Source organism: Salvelinus fontinalis, chromosome 22, assembly GCF_029448725.1.
Source record: "Salvelinus fontinalis isolate EN_2023a chromosome 22, ASM2944872v1, whole genome shotgun sequence".
In the NCBI taxonomy this organism is placed as follows: Eukaryota; Metazoa; Chordata; class Actinopteri; order Salmoniformes; family Salmonidae; genus Salvelinus; species Salvelinus fontinalis.
Genome location: NC_074686.1, coordinates 13,252,667 through 13,276,966, shown reverse-complemented (window position 1 = coordinate 13,276,966; position 24,300 = coordinate 13,252,667). Strand labels below are relative to the sequence as shown.

The 24,300-nt window shown below is 41.5% G+C and overlaps 1 protein-coding gene across 1 annotated transcript; it reads right to left on the bottom strand.

The window, feature by feature from the left end:
- Window positions 1-17,543: 17,543 nt before the first annotated feature.
- On the bottom strand, window positions 17,544-24,069 carry cckb (cholecystokinin b). The gene is made up of 4 exons (XM_055876491.1): window positions 23,959-24,069; window positions 22,744-22,864; window positions 22,265-22,423; window positions 17,544-18,825 (listed from the first exon to the last, which is right to left on the bottom strand). The coding sequence occupies exons 2-4, from the start codon at window positions 22,862-22,864 to the stop codon at window positions 18,689-18,691; spliced, it is 417 nt and encodes a 138-aa protein (XP_055732466.1). The 5' UTR covers window positions 23,959-24,069; the 3' UTR covers window positions 17,544-18,688.
- Window positions 24,070-24,300: the final 231 nt, after the last annotated feature.

Genomic DNA, 24,300 nt, shown 5'->3' with positions numbered 1-24,300 from the left:
GCCTATTCTTCAAGGCAAAACTGCTCCAGCTCCTTCAAGTTGGATGGGTTCCGCTGGTGTACAGCAATCTTTAAGTCATACCACAGATTCTGAATTGGATTGAGGTCTGGGCTTTGACTAGGCCATTCCAAGACATTTAAATGTTTTCCCTTAAACCACTCGAGTGCTGCTTTAGCAGTATGCTTAGGGCCTTGTCCTACTGGAAGGTGAACCTCGGTCCCAGTCTCAAATCTCTGGAAGACTGAAACAGGTTTCCCCCAAGACTTTCCCTGTATTTAGCACCATCCATCATTCCTTCAATTCTGACCAGTTTCCTAGTTCCTGCCAATGGTGTTCTCGGGGTGATGAGAGGTGTTGGGTTTGCGCCAAACAGTGTTTTCCTTGATGGCCAAAAAGCTCAATTTTAGTCTCATCTGACCAGAGTACCTTCTTCCAAATGTATGGGGAGTCTCCCACATGCCTTTTGGCAAACACCAAACATGTTTGCTTATTTTTTCTGGCCACTCTTCCATAAAGCCCAGCTCTGTGGAGTGTACGGCTTAAAGTGGTCCTATGGACAGATACTCCAATCTCCGCTGTGGAGCTTTGCAACTCCTTCAAGGTTATCTTTGGTCTCTTTGTTGCCTCTCAGATTAATGCCCTCTTTGCCGGGTTCGTGAGTTTTGGTGGGCGGCCCTCTCTTGGCAGGTTTGTTGTGGTGCCATATTCTTAAAAAATGTTAATAATGGATTTAATGGTGCTCTGTGGGATGTTCAAAGTTTCGGATATTTTTTTATAACCTAACCCTAACCCAACCCAAAGTTGTCAGGGATAACCTGTTTGGAGAGCTCTTTGGTCTTCATGGTGCCGCTTGCTTGGTGGTGCCCCTTGCTTAGTGGTGTTGCAGACTCGGGGGGCCTTTCAGAACAGGTGTATATATACTGAGATCATGTGACAGATCATGTGACACTTAGATTGCACAAAGGTGGACTTTATTTAACAAATTATGTGACTTCTGAAGGTAATTGGTTGCACCATATCTTATTTTGGGGCTTCATAGCAAATGGGGTGAATACATATGCACGCACCACTTTTCCATTTTATTTTTCATTTATTTTTTGAAACAAGTTATTTGAAGTCCAAATAAAAATCAATTTAAATTACAGGTTGTAATGCAACAAAATAGGAAAAACGCCAAGGGGGGTGAATACTTTTGCAAGGCACTGTATAGAGTTATAAGAGTTTGTGGCCAACCCTTCTCCTGATAATGATCAATTGCTTGGAGTGCAGGCTTTTGCTCAAGCCACACTGTAACACACCTGATTTAGCTAATCAAGGTCCTAATAATTTGTACAGTTATTTCGACAGAGCATGGCGTGAGCAAAAGCCTGCACACCACTACCAGCTGATGGCACTGTTTGACAGCTTATTTCCTAGAAGAAGTCTTGTTTTCAGAACACGCGCACACGTGCATGCACACACTCAGATATAATGTTTCCCTCTCCATAAGTGTTGCGACTGCCGCTGAGAGGAAGATGGAGGATGATTGGTGGATAAATGAGAAATGAACAGGAACATTCCAACCTTCATACCTGTGTGTGTGTGTGTGTGTGTTCTCCTTTCAATAACCACAAATATCACTGCGGCTGCCTCTAATCCAACACAATTAGATGTCAACAGACGATTATTGCGTTTCAAATGCCATTGCTGTCGATCATTAAGATAATGTGTGTAAAGTTTCATAATATTTTAATCACATTCTATAAGTCATTGAGATCAAACTGTACCTGAGAAATGGTGAAACTTGTTTTCAGTAATGTAATGTGAAGGGAAATGATTGTGTGTCAGATTTGAGTTCCTTTAAAAAAAAATAGACAGAGATAAAGGGGGTTAGAGATGGGGAGGGAGGGAGAGAGAAACAAAGAAAGATAGAAAGATAAAGGGGATACAGGAAGAGTACGAGAGAGTGAGGGAGAATAAGAAAAAGAGAGAAAAAGAAAGAGGGATGGGGAGAGTGATTGCCAGAGACAGAGAGATGTCGTGTATCGGACTGAAGTGAGTTTGGATTGATGAGCAATTCTCCAGAGTATTAGCAGTCTGAACGCTGGACTGAATGTTTCTTAAGCTTTTGAAGACTAACTCCCACAGAGAGCGAGAGAGTGTGAGTGTGTGTGCGAAGATAGGTATTTGATGTCCAAATGCTGCACTAAATATTCTTTATGCTATCTTCCAGATGAAGGGCAGTTTGGGTCCTCGCTTCATACATTTACCCATGTCTCCAATCCTAACACACCTGAGCCATTACCTGTCGAAGATGTGAAAAATATTTGTTGGTCTGATGTGTGTAATGACGAATATCCTGACGCTACACTTGAAGCATATATGAAACTGCTTCTTCCGGTTATGGATAAGCATGAGCTCATCAAGAAACTGACTGTCAGAACTGCCAAATCCCCATGAATAGATGATGAATCGAAAAACTGTATGGCTGAGAGCGATGAGGCAAAGGGAATATCAAATAAGTCTGAAACACAGCAGACTGGCAAACATACTGTAAATTGAGAAATAACATAACTAAACAAAAAGAAGAAGAATCTACACAATGGAACAAAGTTGAATGATATAAAGAATGAGATAGTAAAAATCTCTGGAGTAATTTAAATAATTCTAGGCAAAAAAAGCAAACTCGGCTCCATCCTTCATTGAGACAGATGCCTTGTTCATAACAAAACCCTTTGATATTGCCAACCACTTTAGTAACTTTTTTGTTGACAAGATTAGCAAACTTAGGCATGACATGCAAACAACAAATGCTGAGCCTTCATATTCATGCATAATGGACCAAATAATGAAAGACAAGCACTGTAGTGTAGAGTTCTGCAAAGTGTGTGTGGAAGAGGTATATCTTTTTTTGCTATCTATAAATAAGGATAAACCACCTGGTACCGACAACCTGGATTGTAAATTGCTAAAGTTGGTAGTGGAATACATTGCCACTCCTGTTTGCCACATCTTCAATTTAAGGCTAGAAGACTGTGTTCCCTCAGACATGGAGGGAGGGAAAGGTCATTCCACTAGCCAGGAACAGCAGAGCACCCTTAATGGTTCAAACAGCCGACCAATCAGCCTGTTACAAGTGCTTAGCAAACTTTAGGAAAAAATGGTGCTTGATCAAATATAAAGTTATTTTACAGAAACTAACAACAGACTTTCAGCATGCTTATAGGGAAGGACACTCAACATGCTTGGCACTGACACAAATGACTGATAATTGTCTGAAAGAAATTGATAGTGTTGTGGAAAATGTTATCCAAAGATTCTGCCACCATAATAATAAGACGATTGTGGGAGCTGTCTTGTAAGACTTCAGTGCAGCTTTTGATGTCATTGATCATAATCTATTGCTGAAAAAACGTAGGTGTTATGGATTTGCATCCTCTGCCTTATAATGGATTGAGAGTTACCTGTCTAATAGAACAGATGGTTTTCGTTAATGGAAGCCTCTCATACAAATTGAGTTGAGTGTGATGTACTGCAGGCCAGCTGACCAGGGCCATTATTGTTTTCTGTTTTGACTAATGATCTTCCACTGACCTTGAATAAAGCTTGTGGGTCTATGTACGCTGACAACTCAACACTATACACGTCGGCTGCAACAGTAAAATAAATAACTGACACCCTTAACGTATAGCCAGTTTTAGAATGGGTAACTAGCAATAGGATAATAGCAGAGGCCGGGAAACGCACAGTACAAACACACACAATAATATTATTATGTGAAATATTATTACCCACACATATACAGTGCATTCATAATGAAGTCAAACACCTTCATTTTTCCACATTTAGTTAGGTAACAGCCTTATTCTAAAATGGGTTTAAAAAATGAACCTCATCTATCCACACATAATACCCCATAATGACTCGAAATTGAGTTCAGGTGCATCCTGTTTCCATTGATCATCCTTGAGATGTTTCTACAACTTGATTGGAGTCCACCTGTGGTAAATTCAATTGATTGGGGACACACCTGTCTACATAAGGTCCCACAGTTGACACTGCATGTCAGAGCAAAAACCAAGCCATGAGGTCGAAGGAATTCTCCGTAGAGCTTATTGTGGATTGTGTCGATGCACAGATCTGGGGAAGGGTACCAAAAAATTTCTCCAGCATTGAAGTCCCCCACAACACAGTGGCCTCCATCATTCTTAAATGTAAGAAGTTTGGAACCACCAAGACTCTTCCTAGAGCTGTCGCCCGGCCAAACTGAGCAGTCAGGAGAGAAGGGCCTTGGTCAGGGAGGTGACCAAGAACCCGATGGTCACTCTGACAGATCCCCAGAGTTCCTCTGTGGAGATGGGAGAACCTTCCAGAAGGACAACCATCTCTGCAGCACTCCACCAATCAGGATTTTATGGTAGAGAGGCCAGATTAAAGCCACTCCTCAGTAAAAGGCACATGACAGCTCCCTTAGAGTTTGTCTTAAGGCACCTAAAGGACTCTCAGACCATGAGAAACAAGATTCTCTGGTCTGATGAAACCAATATTTAACTCTTTGGCACAAAATGCAAATAGTCTGAGTAGCTATTTGATTACCTGTTCAGGAATCTCATGGTTTGGGGGTAAAAACTGTTGAGAAGCCTTTTTGGCCTAGACTTGGCACTCCGGTACCGCTTGCCATGCGGTAGTAGATGTACTGGGCCGTACGCACTACCCTCTGTAGTGCCTTGCGGTCAGAGGCCGAGCAGTTGCCGTACCAGGCAGTGATGCAACCAGACAGGATGCTCTTGATGTTGCAGCTGTAGAACCTTTTGAGGATCCCAGAACCCATGCCAAATCTTTTTAGTTTCCCGAGGGGGAAAAGGCTTTGTTGAGCCGTCTTCACGTTTAGGCAATATGCATGCGCAAAATATAAAAACTGTTCAATGCAACGAATGAAGCTACTTCAAGCTAGGCAAAGCAGTGGACCCTATGCTGACCCTGTCCATTAACAGTGACTGGAGTCAGGAACGGCCACGCGTGTCAACAATTTGCATGGATAAAAAGGAAGGCATGAATACATTGTCACACTTCCTGAGGTTCTGATGCAGTTTTAGATTTTTTAAACATTTATTTTGACCATAAAAGCCACCAGAATCATTGAGAAAAAACATTAGTTAACAAAAAATTATGATTTTTATTTACATTTTTTTATTACATTTTTTTATTTTTTTTATTTGGCTTTTCATAACATATTTTTTTATTAGATTACCACAGGTTAAGCACTGCTTACCCGGCCAATGTGGTCTCACGACCTGGTCTCAGAGCATTTTGTATTATTCTCTACGTCAATCCAAGACACTCCATTTAGTATGATATGGTATGAGTTATGTTTCGTATGGTATGCACAATATTCATTTGTGGATCTCCATCATCCATTGTGTATGATATGTTACGAATTACAATTCGTATGATATGGGTGGCAGGTAGCCTAGTGGTTAGAGCGTTGGACTAATAACCGGAAGGTTGCAAGATCGAATCCCGAGCTGATAAGGTAAAATTCTGTCTTTCTGCCCCATAACAAAGCAGTTAACCCACCTAGGCTGTCATTGAAAATAAGAATTTGTTCTTAACTGACATGCCTAGGTAAATAAAGGCAAAAAAACATGTTCTGAATATGCTAAATGTACAATATGTTACACTAATGTTAGCTAACTCTAGTGATTAAGGTTAGGGCTAATGTTAGGAGTTTGTCACTCCCTGATCTGTTTCGCTTGTCTCCACCCCCAACCAGGTGTCTCCCATTATCCCCTGTGTATTTACTGCTGGGTTTTCTGTTTGTCTGTGGTCAGGTCGTACGAGCGTGTTTCACGTTTTTCCTGTTCTCAAGTTTTTGTTTTCTACTGTTCCTGGTTCTGACCTTTCTGTCTGTCTGTCCTGAGCCTGCCGTCCTGTAGCTGCCTGACTCTGACCTGGTTTATGAACCACTGCCTGCCCTCGACCTGCCTATTCCCTTCCCTCTTTGTTATAATAAATATTGTTTGAATCGTACCATCCGCCTCCTGTGTCTGCATCTGGGTCTTATCCTGAATCGTGATAGTACGAACTTCCTCAGGGAGAAGGATGAAGTGTCCACTAGACGATGATCAGTGTGTTATGTTTCCTCTCCTAATGATTGAGGTGAGGATTGGGGAGGGTAAACTGATCCTAGATCTGTTGTTAGCAGCTCCTCAGGGAATTCTGTTTACACTCAGTGCTCACGTCTCTCCGTAAAGACCTCATCACACCACCTGAATAATTCAATAGTTTTACCAACAAACACACACACACTACACACATTTTCCTTCAGTTAAATGATTTAATAAGTTAGCCTATGACTGAAAGAGATGTCAAACTGTCAAATCAGAAATTCTCTCTAAAACATCTCAAATTGTCTTTAAAACCTTTGATTAGATATAGGGTCTAGATTGCTCTGCTATATGGGTTCTAAAACAGCAGTCAGAGCATGTGATACTGAATGGACTGGCTGAACTGTACAGTACCGTATCACACTTTAAAGCTCTCAAAGCACTTTGCAGTCAGAGGAGACCTAACTAATTCAACAGTAACAGAAAGACGCTCAGACTTATTCACTTTAAATGTAAAAACAAAAAACAAACCATATAACTACAGTGGGGTCTGACATTGTTGACACCCTTGATAAAGATTAGCAATAATTGGATATTTAATCTTATTTAACTAGGCAAGTAATTTAAGATCAAATTCTTATTTACAATGACGGCCTACCAAAAGGCAAAAGGCTTCCTGTGGGGGCTGGGGCTGGGATTACAATAAAAAATAAATAAAATAAGAAATAGAGAGACAACACAACACTACATAAAGAGAGTCCTAAGACAACAACATTGCATGGAAGCAACACATGACAACATGGTAGCAACACAACATTGACATGGTAACATGGTAAAACATTATTGAGCACAGACAACTTCACATTTTTCAATTTAGATTATTATACAAAATTCTTGCAACCAATAGAATGTTATATATACTGTATGGGGGATACAATCTTCCCAGCTCTGCAGATTTTTCTGCGAGGAGGCAGAGTTATTAGATCATCTATTTTGGTATTGTCCATATGTAGCTAATTTTTGGTCACAGGTCCAGGAATGGCTGAAGAATTGCAACATTTACCTAGAACTCACGCTGCAGATAGCAATACTGGGTGATTTGAAAAGTCATAGTCAATCGATCAATAATATAATAATTATTTGAGCTAAAATGCTTATCTTTAATTTACAATCTGTAGAAGTTATGAGAATAGAAAGGTTCAGTACTTTTGTGAAGCATCACAGCACAGTTGAAAAATATATGGCAAATAGAAATCCAATATGGATGGTGTTAAGAGATGGATGGAAGGGGTTGAATGGAGCTGAAGGGTGGGACTAACAGCAACAAGATAACACATGTAAAACATACGGTGTCTGTAAAATGTATATAGGTTCAGAACTTTTGTGAAATAGCACAGTTACAAATAGAAATCAAACTGGATGGACATCAGAAATGGAGTAAACTAATAAACAATAACACTTAGGCTTCTACCTTCAGTTTATACATCTTATACACATTTTACAGACACAATCTATTTTACAATAGCTATATTTTGTTTGTTTTTAGACCTGACCTTCCTCTAATTGGGGGAGGGGTGGTAGGTTCACGGGGAACAATAAAGGTATATTCTAAAAAAGTGTGTATATATATGCATGTTTGTATATATGTATGTGTATGTATGTATATATATGTATGAATGTTTATGTGTGTATATGTATATGGGTATGTGTATGTATATGTGTATTTAGATATATATATTTACCCCAAAAATATATGAGGGATTGGAAATGATGCAGATACTTACATTGATGGAAGCAACAATCTATCCGCAATATTAAAGCTCATCCACCCCTTGAAAAAAAGAAAATATATGTACACTGCACAAAAAAATAAAGGGAACACTTAAACAACACAATGTAACTCCAAGTCAATCACACTTCTGTGAAATCAAACTGTCCACTTAGGAAGCAACACTGATTGACAATAAATTTCACATGCTGTTGTGCAAATGGAATAGACAAAAGGTGGAAATTATAGGCAATTAGCAAGACACCCCCAAAAAAGGAGTGATTCTGCAGGTGGTGACCACAGACCACGTCTCAGTTCCTATGCTTCCTGGCTGATGTCACTTTTGAATGCTGACGGTGCTCTCACTCTAGTGGTAGCATGAGACGGAGTCTACAACCCACACAAGTGGCTCAGGTAGTGCAGTTCATCCAGGATGGCACATCAATGCGAGCTGTGGCAAAAAGGTTTGCTGTGTCTGTCAGCGTAGTGTCCAGAGCATGGAGGCGCTACCAGCAGACAGGCCAGTACATCAGGAGACGTGGAGGAGGCCATAGGAGGGCAACAACCCAGCAGCAGGACCGCTACCTCCGCCTTTGTGCAAGGAGGTGCACTGCCAGAGCCCTGCAAAATGACCTCCAGCAGGCCACAAATGTGCATGTGTCTGCTCAAACGGTCAGAAACAGACTCCATGAGGGTGGTATGAGGGCCCGACGTCCACAGGTGGGGGTTGTGCTTACAGCCCAACACCGTGGTGGACGTTTGGCATTTGCCAGAGAACACCAAGATTGGCAAATTCGCCACTGGCGCCCTGTGCTCTTCACAGATGAAAGCAGGTTCACACTGAGCACATGAGCACATGTGACAGACGTGACAGAGTCTGGAGACGCCGTGGAGAACGTTCTGCTGCCTGCAACATCCTCCAGCATGACCGGTTTGGTGATGGGTTAGTCATGGTGTGGGGTGGCATTTCTTTGTGGGGCCGCACAGCCCTCCATGTGCTCGCCAGAGGTAGCCTGACTGCCATTAGGTACCGAGATGAGATCCTCAGACCCCTTGTGAGACCATATGCTGACACATGCACATTTGTGGCCTGCTGGAGGTCATTTTGCAGGGCTCTGGCAGTGCACCTCCTTGCACAAAGGCGGAGGTAGCGGTCCTGCTGCTGGGTTGTTGCCCTCCTACGGCCTCCTCCACGTCTCCTGATGTACTAGCCTGTCTCCTGGTTGCGCCTCCATGCTCTGGACACTACGCTGACAGACACAGCAAACCTTTTTGCCACAGCTCGCATTGATGTGCCATCCTGGATGAACTGCACTACCTGAGCTACTTGTGTGGGTTGTAGACTCCGTCTCATGCTACCACTAGAGTGAGAGCACCGCCAGCATTCAAAAGTGACCAAAACATCAGCCAGGAAGCATAGGAACTGAGAAGTGGTCTGTGGTCACCACCTGCAGAATCACTCCTTTTTTGGGGGTGTCTTGCTAATTGCCTATAATTTCCACCTTTTGTCTATTCCATTTGCACAACAGCATGTGAAATTTATTGTCAATCAGTGTTGCTTCCTAAGTGGACAGTTTGATTTCACAGAAGTGTGATTGTGTCACGTTCCTGACCTGTTTTCTGTTAGTTTTGTATGTGTTAGTTGGTCAGGACGTGAGTTTGGGTGGGCAGTCTATGTTTTGTGTTTCTATGTTGGTTTAATAGGGTGACCTGATATGGCTCTCAATTAGAGGCAGGTGGTTTTCATTTCCTCTGATTGAGAGCCATATTAAGGTAGGTGTTTTCACATTGTTTGTTGTGGGTGGTTGTCTCCTGTGTCAGTGTCTATGTACGTTACGCCACACTGGACTGTTTCGGTTTGTTTGTTCGTTTGTTCGGTTTATGTAGTCTGTTTCTGTTTCATGCGTTCTTCGTGTCATGTAAGTTCATATGTTCAGGTGCGTCTACGTCGTTTGTTTTTTTGTAGTTTGTTAACGTGTTTTCGTGTTTTTACGTCTTTACTTTAATAAATCATGTCATATCACAACGCTGCATTTTGGTTCAATCCATGCTCCTCCTCTTCGGATGAAGAGGAGGAGGAACACCGTTACAGATTGACTTGGAGTTACATTGTGTTGTTTAAGTGTTCCCTTTATTTTTTTGAGCAGTGTATATATATTATTGGGCACATACAACAGTAAAAAGGGCAAGAAGGTAGAGACAACAATACATTACACAAAGCAGCTACAACTGTCAGTGTCCATGTCTTTGAATGAAGAGATAAAAGTGTCCAGTTTGAGTGTTTGTTGCAGCTCATTCCAGTCGCTGGCTGCAGCGAACTGAAAAGACCAGCGACCCAAGGATGTGTGTGCTTTGGGGAGTGTATAAAATGACTGTATAAAATAAATAATTCAAATACTGAGCTATATTGCATGTATTTTATACTAACACAAATGCTCAGAGAAAGAGAGTCAAATGTTTTGTGCCAAATAAATAACTGATTATGTCATTTTGGAGTCACTTTTATTGTAAATTAGAATAGAATATGTTTCTAAAAACTTCTACATTAATGTGGATGCTACCATAAGTACGGATAATCATGAATGAATCGTGAATAATGATGAATGAGAAAGTTACACTGGTTCAAAGATCATACAGCCAAGACATGCTACAATTACCACGTCTTGGAGTTATGATCTTTGACCCTCTGTACTGATAATTATTCAGGAGTGAGAAAGTTTTATTTTATACCGTCATTATTGCATATCTTTATCAAGGGTGTCAATAATTTTGGACCCCACCAATACTGTACATACACAATTACTATTTTTAATAATTTCAACTGAATTCTTTCACAAAAACTCATTTAATCGAATAAAAGTGCAGATGTAAAATTTGGTAACAGAATGAATGAAATCTCCCTCAATTTTTATGTGACCTGCAGAAAGAATGGGGTGTCAGTTATGACATCAAATCAAATCAAAGTTTATTTGTCACGTGTGCTGAAAAAAACAGGTGTAGACCTTACAGTGAAATGCTTACTTACAGGCTCTAACATATAGTGAAAAAAAGGTATTAGGTGAACAATAGGTAGGTAAAGAAATAAAAGAACAGTAAAAAGACAGGCTATGTACAGTAGCGAGGCTATAAAAGTAGCGAGGCTACATACAGACACCGGTTAGTCAGGCTGATTGAGGTAGTATGTACATGTAGATATGGTTAAAGTGACTATGCATATATGATGAACAGAGAGTAGCGGTAGCATAAAGAGGGGTTGGCGTGTGGTGGGTGGGACACAATGCAGATACCCCGGTTAGCCAATGTGCGGGAGCACTGGTTGGTCGGCCCAATTGAGGTAGTATGTACATGAATGTATAGTTAAAGTGACTATGCATATATGATAAACAGAGAGTAGCAGCAGCGAAAAAAAGGGGCCGGGGGGAGGGGGCACACAATGCAAATAGTCTGGGTAGCCATTTGATTACCTGTTCAGGAGTCTCATGGCTTGGGGGTAAAAACTGTTGAGAAGCCTTTTTGTTCTAGACCTGGCACTCCGGTACCACTTGCCATGCGGTAGTAGAGAGAACAGTCTATGACTGGGGTGGCTGGGGTCTTGGACAATTTTTAGGGCCTTCCTCAGACACTGCCTGGTGTAGAGGTCCTGGATGGCAGGCAGCTTAGCCCCAGTGATGTACTGGGCCGTACGCACTACCCTCTGTAGTGCCTTGCGGTCAGAGGCCGAGCAGTTGCCATACCAGGCAATGATGCAACCAGTCAGGATGCTCTCGATGTTGCAGCTGTAGAACCTTTTGAGGATCTCAGGACCCATGCCAAATCTTTTTAGTTTCCTGCGGGGGAATAGGCTTTGTCGTGCCCTCTTCAGGACTGTCTTGGTGTGTTTGGACCATTCTAGTTTGTTGTTGATGTGGACACCAAGGAGCTTGAAGCTCTCAACCTGCTCCACTACTGCCCCGTCGATGAGAATGGGGGCGTGCTCGGTCCTCCTTTTCCTGTAGTCCACAATAATCTCCTTAGTCTTGGTTACGTTGAGGGATAGGTTGTTATTCTGGCACCACCCGGCCAGGTCTCTGACTTCCTCCCTATAGGCTGTCTCGTAGTTGTCGGTGATCATGCCTACCACTGTTGTGTCGTCTGCAAACTTAATGATGGTGTTGGAGTCATGCCTGGCAATGCAGTTGTGGGTGAACAGGGAGTACAGAAGGGGACTGAGCACGCACCCCTGGGGAGCTCCAGTGTTGAGGATCAGCGTGGCAGATGTGTTGCTACCTACCCTCACCACCTGGGGGCGACCTGTCAGGAAGTCCAGGATCCAGTTGCAGAGGGAGGTGTGTAGTCCCAGGATCCTTAGCTTAGTGATGAGCTTTGAGGGTACTATGGTGTTGAACGCTGAGCTGTAGTCAATGAATAGCATTCTCACATAAGTGTTCATTTTGTCCAGGTGGGAAAGGGCAGTGGGGAGTGCAATAGAGATTGCATCATCTGTGGATCTGTTTGGGCGGTATACAACTTGGAGTGGGTCTAGGGTTTCTGGGATAATGGTGTTGATTTGAGCCATTACCAACCTTTCAAAGCATTTCATGGCTACAGACGTGAGTGCTACGGGTCTGTAGTCATTTAGGCAGGTTGCCTTTGTGTTCTTGGGCACAGGGACTATGGTGGTCTGCTTGAAACATGTTGGTATTACAGACTTAATCAGGGACATTATGAAAATGTCAGTGAAGACACCTGCCAGTTGGTCAGCACATGCCTGGAGCACATGTGCTGGTAATCCGTCTGGCCCTGCAGCCTTGTGTATGTTGACCTGTTTAAAGGTCTTACTCACATCGGCTACAGAGGGCGTGATCACACAGTCCCCTGGAACAGCTGATGCTCTCATGCATGCCTCAGTGTTGCTTGCCTCGATGCGAGCATAGAAGTGATTTAGCTCATCTGGTAGGCTCGTGTCACTGGGCAGCTCGCGGCTGTGCTTCCCTTTGTAGTCTGTAATAGTTTGCAAGCCCTGCCACATAAGACAAGCGTCTGAGCCGGTGTAGTATGATTCAATCTTGGCCCTGTATTGACGCTTTGCCTGTTTGATGGTTCGTGACACCTTGACTTTGGTTATTGAACTACAGTAAGTGAAGTGGATTAAAACGCTGTAACAGAATGACGGTAACAGAATGACATCATGGGTCCCTGATTTGTACTATAAAGAAATGAATCATTATGCATGTCATTCTCTTCATGGTGATGTATCCTGAATAGCAACACAAAGGTAGAAATATGTAATATCCTCCTTTGCATGTTTGGGTATTATTCCACACACTGGCTATTATTGTAAGGAGCTCCGCCCCCAAACAAGTTAATTCTTCTGGCTGCAAGCCCGAGGCCGGCCACAATATGACAACAGCCACTTCAAGTGCAGGGCGCGAAATTCAAAATATATTTTTTAGAAATATTTAACTTTCACCAATACAGCAAATGAAAGGTACACATCTTGTGAATCCAGCCAACATGTCCAATTTTTTAAAATGTTTTACAGCGAAAACAGCACGTATATTTATGTTAGCTCACCACCAAATACAAAAAAGGACAGACATTTTTCACAGCACAGGTAGCATGCACAAAGCCAACCTAACTAACCAAGAACCAACCAAACTAACCAACAAACAACTTCATCAGATGATAGTCTTGTAACATGTTATTCAATAAATCTATGTTTTGTTCGAAAAATGTGCATATTTCAGGTATAAATCAGTTTACATTGCAGCTACAATCAGAAATTGCACCGAAAGCAGACAGAATAATTACAGACACCAACGTCAAATACCTAAATACTCATCATAAAACATTTCTGAAAAATACATAGTGTACAGCAAATGAAAGACAGGCATCTTGTGAATCCAGCCAATATTTCCGATTTCTTAAGTGTTTTACAGCAAAAACACAATATAGCGTTATATTAGCTTACCACAATAGCCAGAAACACAAGCCATTTCCCAGTAGCAAAAGTTAGCGATCGTAACAAACCAGCAAAAGATATATAATTTTTGACTAACCTTGATAAGCTTCATCAGATGACAGTCCTATAACATCAGGTTATACATACACTTATGTTTTGTTCGAAAATGTGCATATCTAGAGCTGAAATCAGTGGTTATACATTGTGCTAACGTAGCATCTTTTCCCCACAACGTCCGGATATTTTTCTGACACTCAACTATTCTGACCAAATAACTAAACATAAACGTTACTAAAAAATACATGTTGTATAGGAAATGATAGATACACTAGTTCTTAATGCAATCGCCGTGTTAGAATTCTAAAAATAACTTCATTACGACATCCAGCTTAGGTATAGCGAGAGAGAGCCCAAATCTGGGCGCAAAATAATTGTCAACATATTCCGACAGATATATGAAATATCATCATAAAATTGGTCCTACTTTTGAGGATCTTCCATCAGAATGTTGTACAAGGGTGTCCTTTGTCCAGAACAATCGTTGTTTGGTTTTAGAACGGCCTTCTTCCCTCTCAAATTAGCAAGCTAACTAGCCAAGTGGCACGTAGCTCTCCATCTTCACCATACCCAGAGAACGCCAGACGCCTAAACTCCCGAAAATATTTCAATAATCTGATGAAACTATATTGAAATAACATACTTTACGATGATATGATCACATTTATCAAATAAAATCAAAGCCGGAGATACAACACGTCTATAACGATTGCTTTTCCGAAGCCATTACCGGTGACCTCTATGTGCTTCCTGGACAAAGGAATTCTGGGGTCATGTCATTCCAAGAGCTCTCTTTTCACCATAGAAACCCCTAGAAACCCCATTTCACCTCTCACAGCCTATGGGACAACTAGTGGAAGGCGTATGAAGTGCATGTATACTCATACATATCAAGCACATTTATAGGCAGATCCTAGAACAGAGCATCGATTTCAGATTTTTCACTTTCTAACAGGAAGTTTGCTACAAAAGGAGTTCTGTTTTACTCACAGATATAATTCAAACGGTTTTAGAAACTAGAGAGCGTTTTCTATCCAATAGTAATAATAATATGCATATTATACGAGCAAGAATTGAGTACGAGGCCGTTTGAAATGGGCACCTTTTATCCGGCTACTCAATACTGCCCCTGCAGCCCAAACAGGTTAAGACATCACAGTACAATAGAGTGTCATGCCCTTATCTGTTTCACCTGTCCTTGTGATTGTCTCCACCCTCTCCAGGTGTCACTGATTTTCCCCAGTGTATTTATCCCTGTGTTTCCTGTCTCTCTGTGCCAGTTCGTCTTGTATGTTTCCAAGTCAACCAGCGGTTTTCCCGTTCTCCTGCTTTTTGCATCCTCCTTTTTCTAGTCCTCCCGGTTTTGACCCTTGCCTGTTTCTGGATTTTGTACCCGCCTGCCTGACCATTCTGCCTGCCTCGGCCACTCTGTACCTCCTGGACTCTGATCTGGTTGTGACCTTTTTGCCTGTCCACGACCATTCTCTTGCCTACCCCTTTGGATTGATAAACATTGTAAGACTCCAACTATCTGTCTCCTGTGTCTGCATCTGGGTCTCGCATTGTGCCTTGATAGTAGAGTATAGTTCAGTAGAGTACAGTATAGCACAATACAGTACACAATACAATAAATTATACTGTATTTTGAAAATGAAAAGACACTAGGCTATATTTCTTAAACTTACAGACTTACAGAGTAATTTTTGCAAAACTAAATCAAAGTGTTGCTATTAGTTGTCAGGGGTCTTTCAACATTGTGTTTGGATGTATTTCTAATACCTTTTAAGACTTTTGCTGCTAGCTGTTTTCTAAGACCCTTTTCCATCCATTTGACCAAAAATCAAAGCCTTTGCCTGTTCCTAACTTTTTGAATGGAAATTAGACATGTGTCTATGCCTCAATAAAACATTCAAAAAACTGAATCTTAGCTTTAATTTGCAACCAAATGTAATGTTCTCTTATGAACGTCACGTTAATGCTCATAGGGCTCTTTACATGGAAATGCCCTTCTCTGAAATTCTCTCTTGGACATCTGAACCATTATCACTGAAGCATTTCATCTCACGCCATGTGCCACCAATGTAGGCCTATTGCGGTGGTTCCCAAACTGTGGGTCGGGACCCACTTGTGGTTCGCAGCAGGTGTCCATGTGGGTTGTGGGATGACATTAACCACATGTTTTAATATATACATTTTCAGGATAGAAAAACACTTTCAGTGTAAACTTAAATTACTAAAACCAAATAGAAACTATGTAGTAAAGATAATGGACCTATATATTTTTCAATAATAGCCTATAATCTTTGAGCATTTACATTCAACAAAATTGCAGCTACACCATCAGGCCTCCATTGATTTTGTTATGTTTGAGCATAAGAACAAAGCATTAGCCATGTAAAATTTGTAGAATTGTATGAAATTTTCTTTTAATCTGCAACATGGCAGGATGTATAGGATTGCAGGAGATTAGCTATGAAAGGGCAGAATGTTCTCTCCACTGCCTAGATAATATTTTTTACTTATTCTTTGGTCTGTGTATGTTTTTTCACTGCTCAACCGTTATGATGGACCGCGACTCGAAAGACACCTCAATTGGTGGGTCAGGAAGCAAAAAAGTTTGGGAACGTCTGGGCTATAATACCCATTGCTGAATATCCATTATCCATTAGCAGTGATGTGCTGTATTTCTGTCTATTCTTCTACTACTCTCTGTCCTGAGGTGAATAAGTGAATATGTTCTTCACATTTAATCTCTGTCCATTTCTCTTCATTCCCACAGCTCTGTTAATATTTACCAGATATGTACCTGTTCTCTGTCTCAGCTCTGTCAATATTTACCAGATATGTACCTGTTCTCTGTCTCAGCTCTGTCAATATTTACCAGATATGTACCTGTTCTCTGTCCCAGCTCTGTCAATATGTACCAGATATTTACCTGTTCTCTGTCCCAGCTCTGTCAATATGTACCAGATATGTACCTGTTCTCTGTCTCAGCTCTGTCAATATTTACCAGATATGTACCTGTTCTCTGTCCCAACTCTGTCAATATTTACCAGATATGTACCTGTTCTCTGTCCCAGCTCTGTCAATATTTACCAGATATGTACCTGTTCTCTGTCCCAGCTCTGTCAATATTTACCAGATATGTACCTGTTCTCTGTCCCAGCTCTGTCAATATGTACCAGATATGTACCGGTTCTCTGTCCCAACTCTGTCAATATGTACCAGATATGTACCTGTTCTCTGTCCCAGCTCTGTCAATATTTACCAGATATGTACCTGTTCTCTGTCCCAGCTCTGTCAATATTTACCAGATATGTACCTGTTCTCTGTCCCAGCTCTGTCAATATTTACCAGATATGTACCTGTTCTCTGTCCCAGCTCTGTCAATATGTACCAGATATGTACCGGTTCTCTGTCCCAACTCTGTCAATATGTACCAGATATGTACCTGTTCTCTGTCTCAGCTCTGTCAATATGTACCCGTTCTGTGTTTAGTGTGCTCAGGAGATAGTCTGGTGATTGTCTTATTGATGATGTGATTTGGTTATTAATTGGTTTATTTATTAGGAAATGAATGAGCAGTCATTTCTTTATTTCCACCAGTGGGAACACCAGCCTTCCAGTCACTTTACAGTCTATCTCCAACAGTCTTTATTTCCACCAGTTAGAACACCAGCGTTCCAGTCACTTTACAGTCTATCTCCAACAGTCTTTATTTCAGCAGGTAGAGAGGAACAGAACAGACAGAACACAAACCAAGCAGAACATAAAATAAATATTGATGGGAATATTCCCATCAAGTAACAGAACACTTCAACGTGGTATGTCCCAAGATACTGTATTCCAAACACTTTTTCATTTTCAGTTAGTATGTAGGCCAACATTCCGATCAGGCACAAACAGGTTAACCTAATGTTGCTTTCATGTTATTTAAACATTTTGTCAACTTAAGCAATTGATTAAAAAAACTAATTGAATTGGTAACACATCAAAATCTACATTTCCCTATATAATTTCAACTTCAATTTCAGTGACTGGGCTTGATGTTTGGTACATCTGCCATTTAATGATGTTGGTCAACAACATACAGTAAATATGAATCACAACATGATGTTGAAGTCTATTCCCTGTCGGTTGTTGTTGCACACCAGTTATGTCAGGCAGTACTGTTGTTCACAAATGACATGTTTGTAAGGGAAGGGGGCACAGCTGCAGCGTCTGCTAGTTTTCATCCTGCCTTTTAATCAAAGTCTGATTCAGACCTGGGAAACCAGGTGTGTGCACTCTGACCAATCGTTGCACTTTATAAATCAGTAAATTATATTCATTGGTTAATTGAGAACTGAAAAGCAGCAGGACTGGGGTCCTAGAGAAGTGAGCTCTGTGTTCTACCAGCTTTATGTATTATAATGAGCCACTGCGTACTATTTATATTTCTAGTTTAACATCTTAAGGTGATACCATGAGGGTATTATGTTATTTGTGTGAGCTGTTATCTGTGCATGCTTACGTGGGTGTGAGCATGTGTCTTTGGGAAGTCATTTGTTGAGATACTGTTCATACTTAACTTTTATTGATCCAAGTGAATCTCATGACATCATATATATTTTTCCATTAACACCTGACCTTTTTTCATTCCATTCAATTCCCTCCAAAACCATAAACAGACAGAACACCAGGAAAGAAAACCAGAACTTTAAACATTTCCTGAAAAATTTGGCATATGTATATATTGCATCATGTAGTGTTTACAAACAAATACAGAATAAATATACTCTTATCGCGGGACAGTGACTGAGTTTGTTGTTTTCTCGTAGAGAGTGACTACTTTTTTTACAAGGAGTACTCGTACTCTTCTGCACTGCGGCGGCCGAAGTCCATCCACCCATTGTAGTCTCGGTCTTTTATCCGGTGGTTAGCACTGAGACCGCTAGCTCTGCTGTTCACTGTTGAGTTCTTACGGATAGAACCTAGAGGGAGGGAGGGACAGAGGAAAGCAGAGAGAGAGAGCTATATCACCTGTCTATCTTCTACTGGTGTGAGTCTTTGTGGCGGGTTGAACAATTTGGCTGCCCCACACGCATGCAGAGACATACTGTATCAACAGAAGCACTGTGGGAATATCATTTATTAGCTAATGAATTATCCAGATTGAGAGTAGGTAACATACGACATGGCTAACACTGGAGATATCTGGCCGTGGTTGTTTGACTGGCGTGTGAACTATGGTAATATCGATGGTGTTCGTGTCACTGGGGAGCTTTTAACACTCCTCCCACGCCACGCCACCCACACACACACACACACACACACACACACACACACACACACACACACACACACACACACACACACACACACACACACACACACACACACACACACACACGCACACGCACACACACATTCATTGTAGGAGGTGTAAATGTCAAGCGTGTTACAGAGAGTCTTTCACATGCTTCCTGTGAGCCAAGACACTTCACAGGTCTCAGAATGATCTCTCTCTCTCTCTCTCTCTCTGTGTGTGTGTGTGTGTGTGTGTGTGTGTGTGTGTGTGTGTGTGTGTGTGTGTGTGTGTGTGTGTGTGTGTGTGTGTGTGTGTGTGTGTGTGTGTGTGTGTGTGTGTGTGTGTGTGTGTGTGTGTGTGTGCGTGTCAGAGGCCAGTGTTCTAAGCCCAACCCTCTGTCTGATTATAGAATTAATAACAGTCTTTACTAACAGGGTTCAGAGCTGCAATATCATGCCCCTCTTGTTCCATCTCTCTTTCTCCCTCTGTCTTTTTTTCTGGCTTATTCTATTCCCTCTCTCTCTTTTGCTCTACATCTGTTTCTCTGACCCTTCCCCTGCCTCTGTCTCATTGACACAGTAGAGTGATGCACATAATAACAGACTAGCTGTGTAGGTTGTGATTTCATGGTACAAACTGTGAGCATGAACTTTTGAAACAATAAAGTTAGAATTTTTTGGCTTGTTGCTTTAAAGGCCCAGTGCAGTCAAAAAACTAGATTTTCCCGTGTTTTATATATATTTCCACACAATGAGGTTGGAATAATATTGTGAAAATAATTTTAATGCCCTTTCAGTGTAAGGGCTGTATGAAAAGGTTGCCTGAAATTTCAGCTTGTTTTGGTGGTATGGAGTTTTGGCCTTCAATGGTGACATCTTGCCTGGCTACCCAGACTCCTTGCTCCGGCTAAATGCTACGCCACATTCACGGACTTTAGTTTCTTCTTCACAGTAAGTATGGATCTGAGTACGTCCCGACCCTTCGCCGAATGCGAGCACATTTGGGGCCGTGTAAATGGTCCAGAAACCAATGGGTTGGGCCAGAACCAGAACACACGTGGAAGATTTGTCGTTGGCTTTGATACTCTGATTGGTTGAAGACAATCCGATCGATGATGACTTTGTTTTGTACAACGCCTCTCTTCACCACAAACAACTTCAATGATGGCAGCCTCAGACTAAAGTATGTAGCGAACGACAGAGCAGCGGAACAATTTAGTGTGAGTCGTCAGGCTAGGTGACATCCCCATGTGATAAATTAGTTAATGGACCAATAAGAAAGTGTTCCAAACCTCTCTGCCAATAACAGCTAATTATCTGTTTTCCCTTCCCCACTCAGCCCAATCCAAATATTCCTAGCAAAATTCTTGCTTGAAAAATGTCCCTTTGCTAAGAAGCTATTTTTTTAATTATTTTGAACCATTTAATTAAAGACAATAACAGTAAGGTACTTAATTGTTACCCAGAAATGATTTGATATTGAAATAAAATGGCTGCATTGGACCTTTAAAAACTTCTTCAGGATCGATAGGTCCCCTGCGGGACGTTGAGCTAACGTAGGCTAATGCGTGAGTAACAAGAACATTTCCCAGGACATAGACATATCTGATATTGGCAGAAAGCTTAAATTCCTGTTAATCTAACTGCACTGTCCAATTTACAGTAGCGATTACAGTGAAATAATACCATGCTATTGTTTGAGGAGAGTGCACAGTTTTGAACTTGAAAAGTTATCAATAAACAAATTAGGGACATTTGGACAGTATCGATCCAAAATTGATCCAAAATTTGGATCAGTCTAAAACTTTGCACATACACTGCTGCCATGTAGTGGCCAAAATCTATATTGCACCTGGGCTGGAATAATACATTATGGCCTTTCTCTTGCATTTCAAAGATGATGGTACAAAAAAATACAAAAAACGGTTGTGTTATCTTTTACCAGATCTAATGTGTTATATTCTCCTACATTCCTTCCACATGTCCACAAACTTCAAAGTGTTTCCTTTCAAATGGTACCAAGAATATGTATATCCTTGCTTCAGGGCCTGAGCTACAGGCAGTTAGATTTGGGTATGTCATTTTAGGCGAAAATTGAAAAAACGCGGCCAACAAGTTTTTAACCCATGAGTTTAACACGTGAACTCAGCACTTATATATTTCTCTCAGATGGATGTAGTAAATTCGGATTGTTTTGTGAACTTGATAAAAAACAGTTGTTGAAGTGGGCACTTACATGTTTAACTGCTTGAGTATAACGACACCTCTTACAGAATACGTCTAATACTAACTCATTAGATAGACTGTCTTCAGTAGCCCCATGGAGCTATCTGTCCACATGTCTTCATCATGCTGTTCTCTGTCTGTTATCTTCTGAAAGGAGGTGTGTGTGTGTCTGTGTATGTGTGTGCGTGTGTATAACATCACACTAACTCAGACAGAATATCTAAAGCTCAGACAGAATATCTCTACAGTTGTTGTCAGCAGTGTAAAAGCCCTGACTGAGATCTTCCCTGATCCTGTCACAGAACAAGTGTCTTTTTAGATCCTGTCACTGACAAAGCAGAGACAAGGAGATGGAACGAAAGCCAAAGACCGGAAAGATATACACACTTTCATGTACAAACCACCAAAGCTTTTCTAAACCACCAGCCTTTTAGACCAAACAACACTCTCACTGTAATAGAGGTCCTAAAGGGACTTTAAAAATGACTTGAAGAGAACAATGTGAGCTTTATTCATCTTCTCTCTCTTCCCTCTCTCTCCCCTTTGTCTCTCTCTTCTCTCTTCTCTCTCTCCCTCATACCTTTCTCTCATTCTCTCTCTTCTCTCTCCATCTCTCTCTTTCTACTCACCCTCAAGCCTCTCTCTCATGCATGTCTCTCTCTCTCTTTTTCTCTCTCAATCTCTCTCTCTGTCTGTCTCTTACATGCATGCACGCACGCACGCACGCACACACACACACACATACACACACACACACACACACACACACACACACACACACACACACACACACACACACACACACACACACACACACACACTCACTCACTCACTCACTCACTCACTCACTCACTCACTCACTCACTCACTCACTCACTCACTCACTCACTCACTCACCTTTCCGTGAGGAGATAAGTCTAGCCAACAATTCACTGAGGTTGGCTCTGGAGTCTCCATCTTCTTCTGCCGTATATGGGACGGTATTGTCCAAAGGGGCGGAGCGTGTCTGTCTGAGGCGTGGCTTGGAGAGGAAGTGGGCGTAGGCTTCAAGACGTGCTATCAAAGAGAGTACGAAACACCTTGTTAGCTTTTGTCTACTGTCTTGGGTTGGTTGGTGCAATTCAATGACATAGGCAAAAAGATTATGATAATAATTGATTGATATAATCTGTTATTGCTAGTGCGTCTTTCTAGAGCTCAAGGATTGCCGTAAAAAGCATAAACATTCATCATATCATCAGGACACCAGTTTGAACAAAACGTATCCATCAGTTCCATTGTACCAGGAAAGATAAATCAAGCTTAGCTAAAGTATTTGAACGTATTTGATTGAAATGTATTTGACATCCAGATGTGGTACATCTCCCTGTTCTTACCTTCAGAGGAAGGGGGCATGGCAGGGTCGCCCTCTTGGAGGGGGGGAGAGGACTGGGGTCGTCCCAAACAGCTAGTGGACAGGACCACCAACAGAACACACACACACAACCCTGCCGTCATCTAGGGGAGAGAGAGGAGAAGAGGGGTAGCGGTGAGAGGAGTGGAGAGGAATGTGACATAAAGGTGTGAATGGTTAAACTCGTCTGTCTGCTGTGTTCAGCGCTGCTCCGGTGAAAACTTCACTAATTTACTGAAGTCTTGACTTGTTCATCCCAAAGAGGCATTAGTGATGTGATGAGGTCATTGAAATGTTCTGGAGAGACATAGATAACCCTTTTCCTTCTCTTTCACTCCTGATCTGTTTCTTCCCTCCCCTCAGTGATCGCTTCACTCATTGAGTCTGAATATAACTGAATTACTGAATTTCTTGTCCAGATTATTAGTCAAAATAAAATATGCTACAATAGAATATAACAGAATATAATAGAATGTAGACTAAAGTGATCTTTGAAAAATCTTACATATTTTACCCTAAAAGATAAAATGACACAAATGTAAGTGTGGCACAGTAATTGTCAATCTGAATGACTGATAAATGTTGTCAGTCTGTAAAGTGGTCTATGGGGAGACCAGTGAGGTCACTGCCAGTTGTTCCCATCACTAAACCTACACTTCAGCTGCTGCACTTCAACCGATCATTTACATACACTTCAACACATCACTCATTACACACACAGCAGTCCACGCTACATCACTTACATACACTTCAACATATCACTCATTACACACACAGCAGTCCACGCTACATCATTTACATACACTTCAACATATCACTCATTACACACACAGCAGTCCACGCTACATCATTTACATACACTTCAACATATCACTCATTACACACACAGCAGTCCACGCTACATCATTTACATACACTTCAACATATCACTCATTACACACACAGCAGTCCACGCTACATCATTTATCATCTTGATCAAACACAACCTAACAAGAAAATATAGCATTTGGATTAATGAAAAAAATTATTACGTTAAAATATAGTTCTCCAGAGATCTTGTACTTATTCCTGACTCAAGAAGAACTATATCCAATTTGGTAATTAATTTGCTCTCAATTAACTGAATAAAGGTAGAGAAATACGGAGAAAAACACTCACAGAGCGAGAGAGAAAAGGAAAGAAGAAGTTCTGTTCTTACCTTGAGGAACGAGAGAGTCCTTGTGTTGGAGTGTTTGAGAGAGGGATGAAGGGACTTCTCCGCTCAGAGAGAGAGACACCCCTTATATACACCCCAGCTCTCCACCCAGGGTGTGTGTGTGTGTGTGTGTGTGTGTGTGTGTGTGTGTGTGTGTGTGTGTGTGTGTGTGTGTGTGTGTGTGTGTGTGTGTGTGTGTGTGTGTGTGTGTGTGTGTGTGTGTGTGTGTGTGTGTGTGTGTGTGTGTGTGTGCGCTGAGTTTTGTGTCAGCTTTTACCTCAATGATGACTCAGTGTGTGTGTCAGTGGGTTTTCTCAGCGTGTGAGAGCTTGGTTATGCCCATTA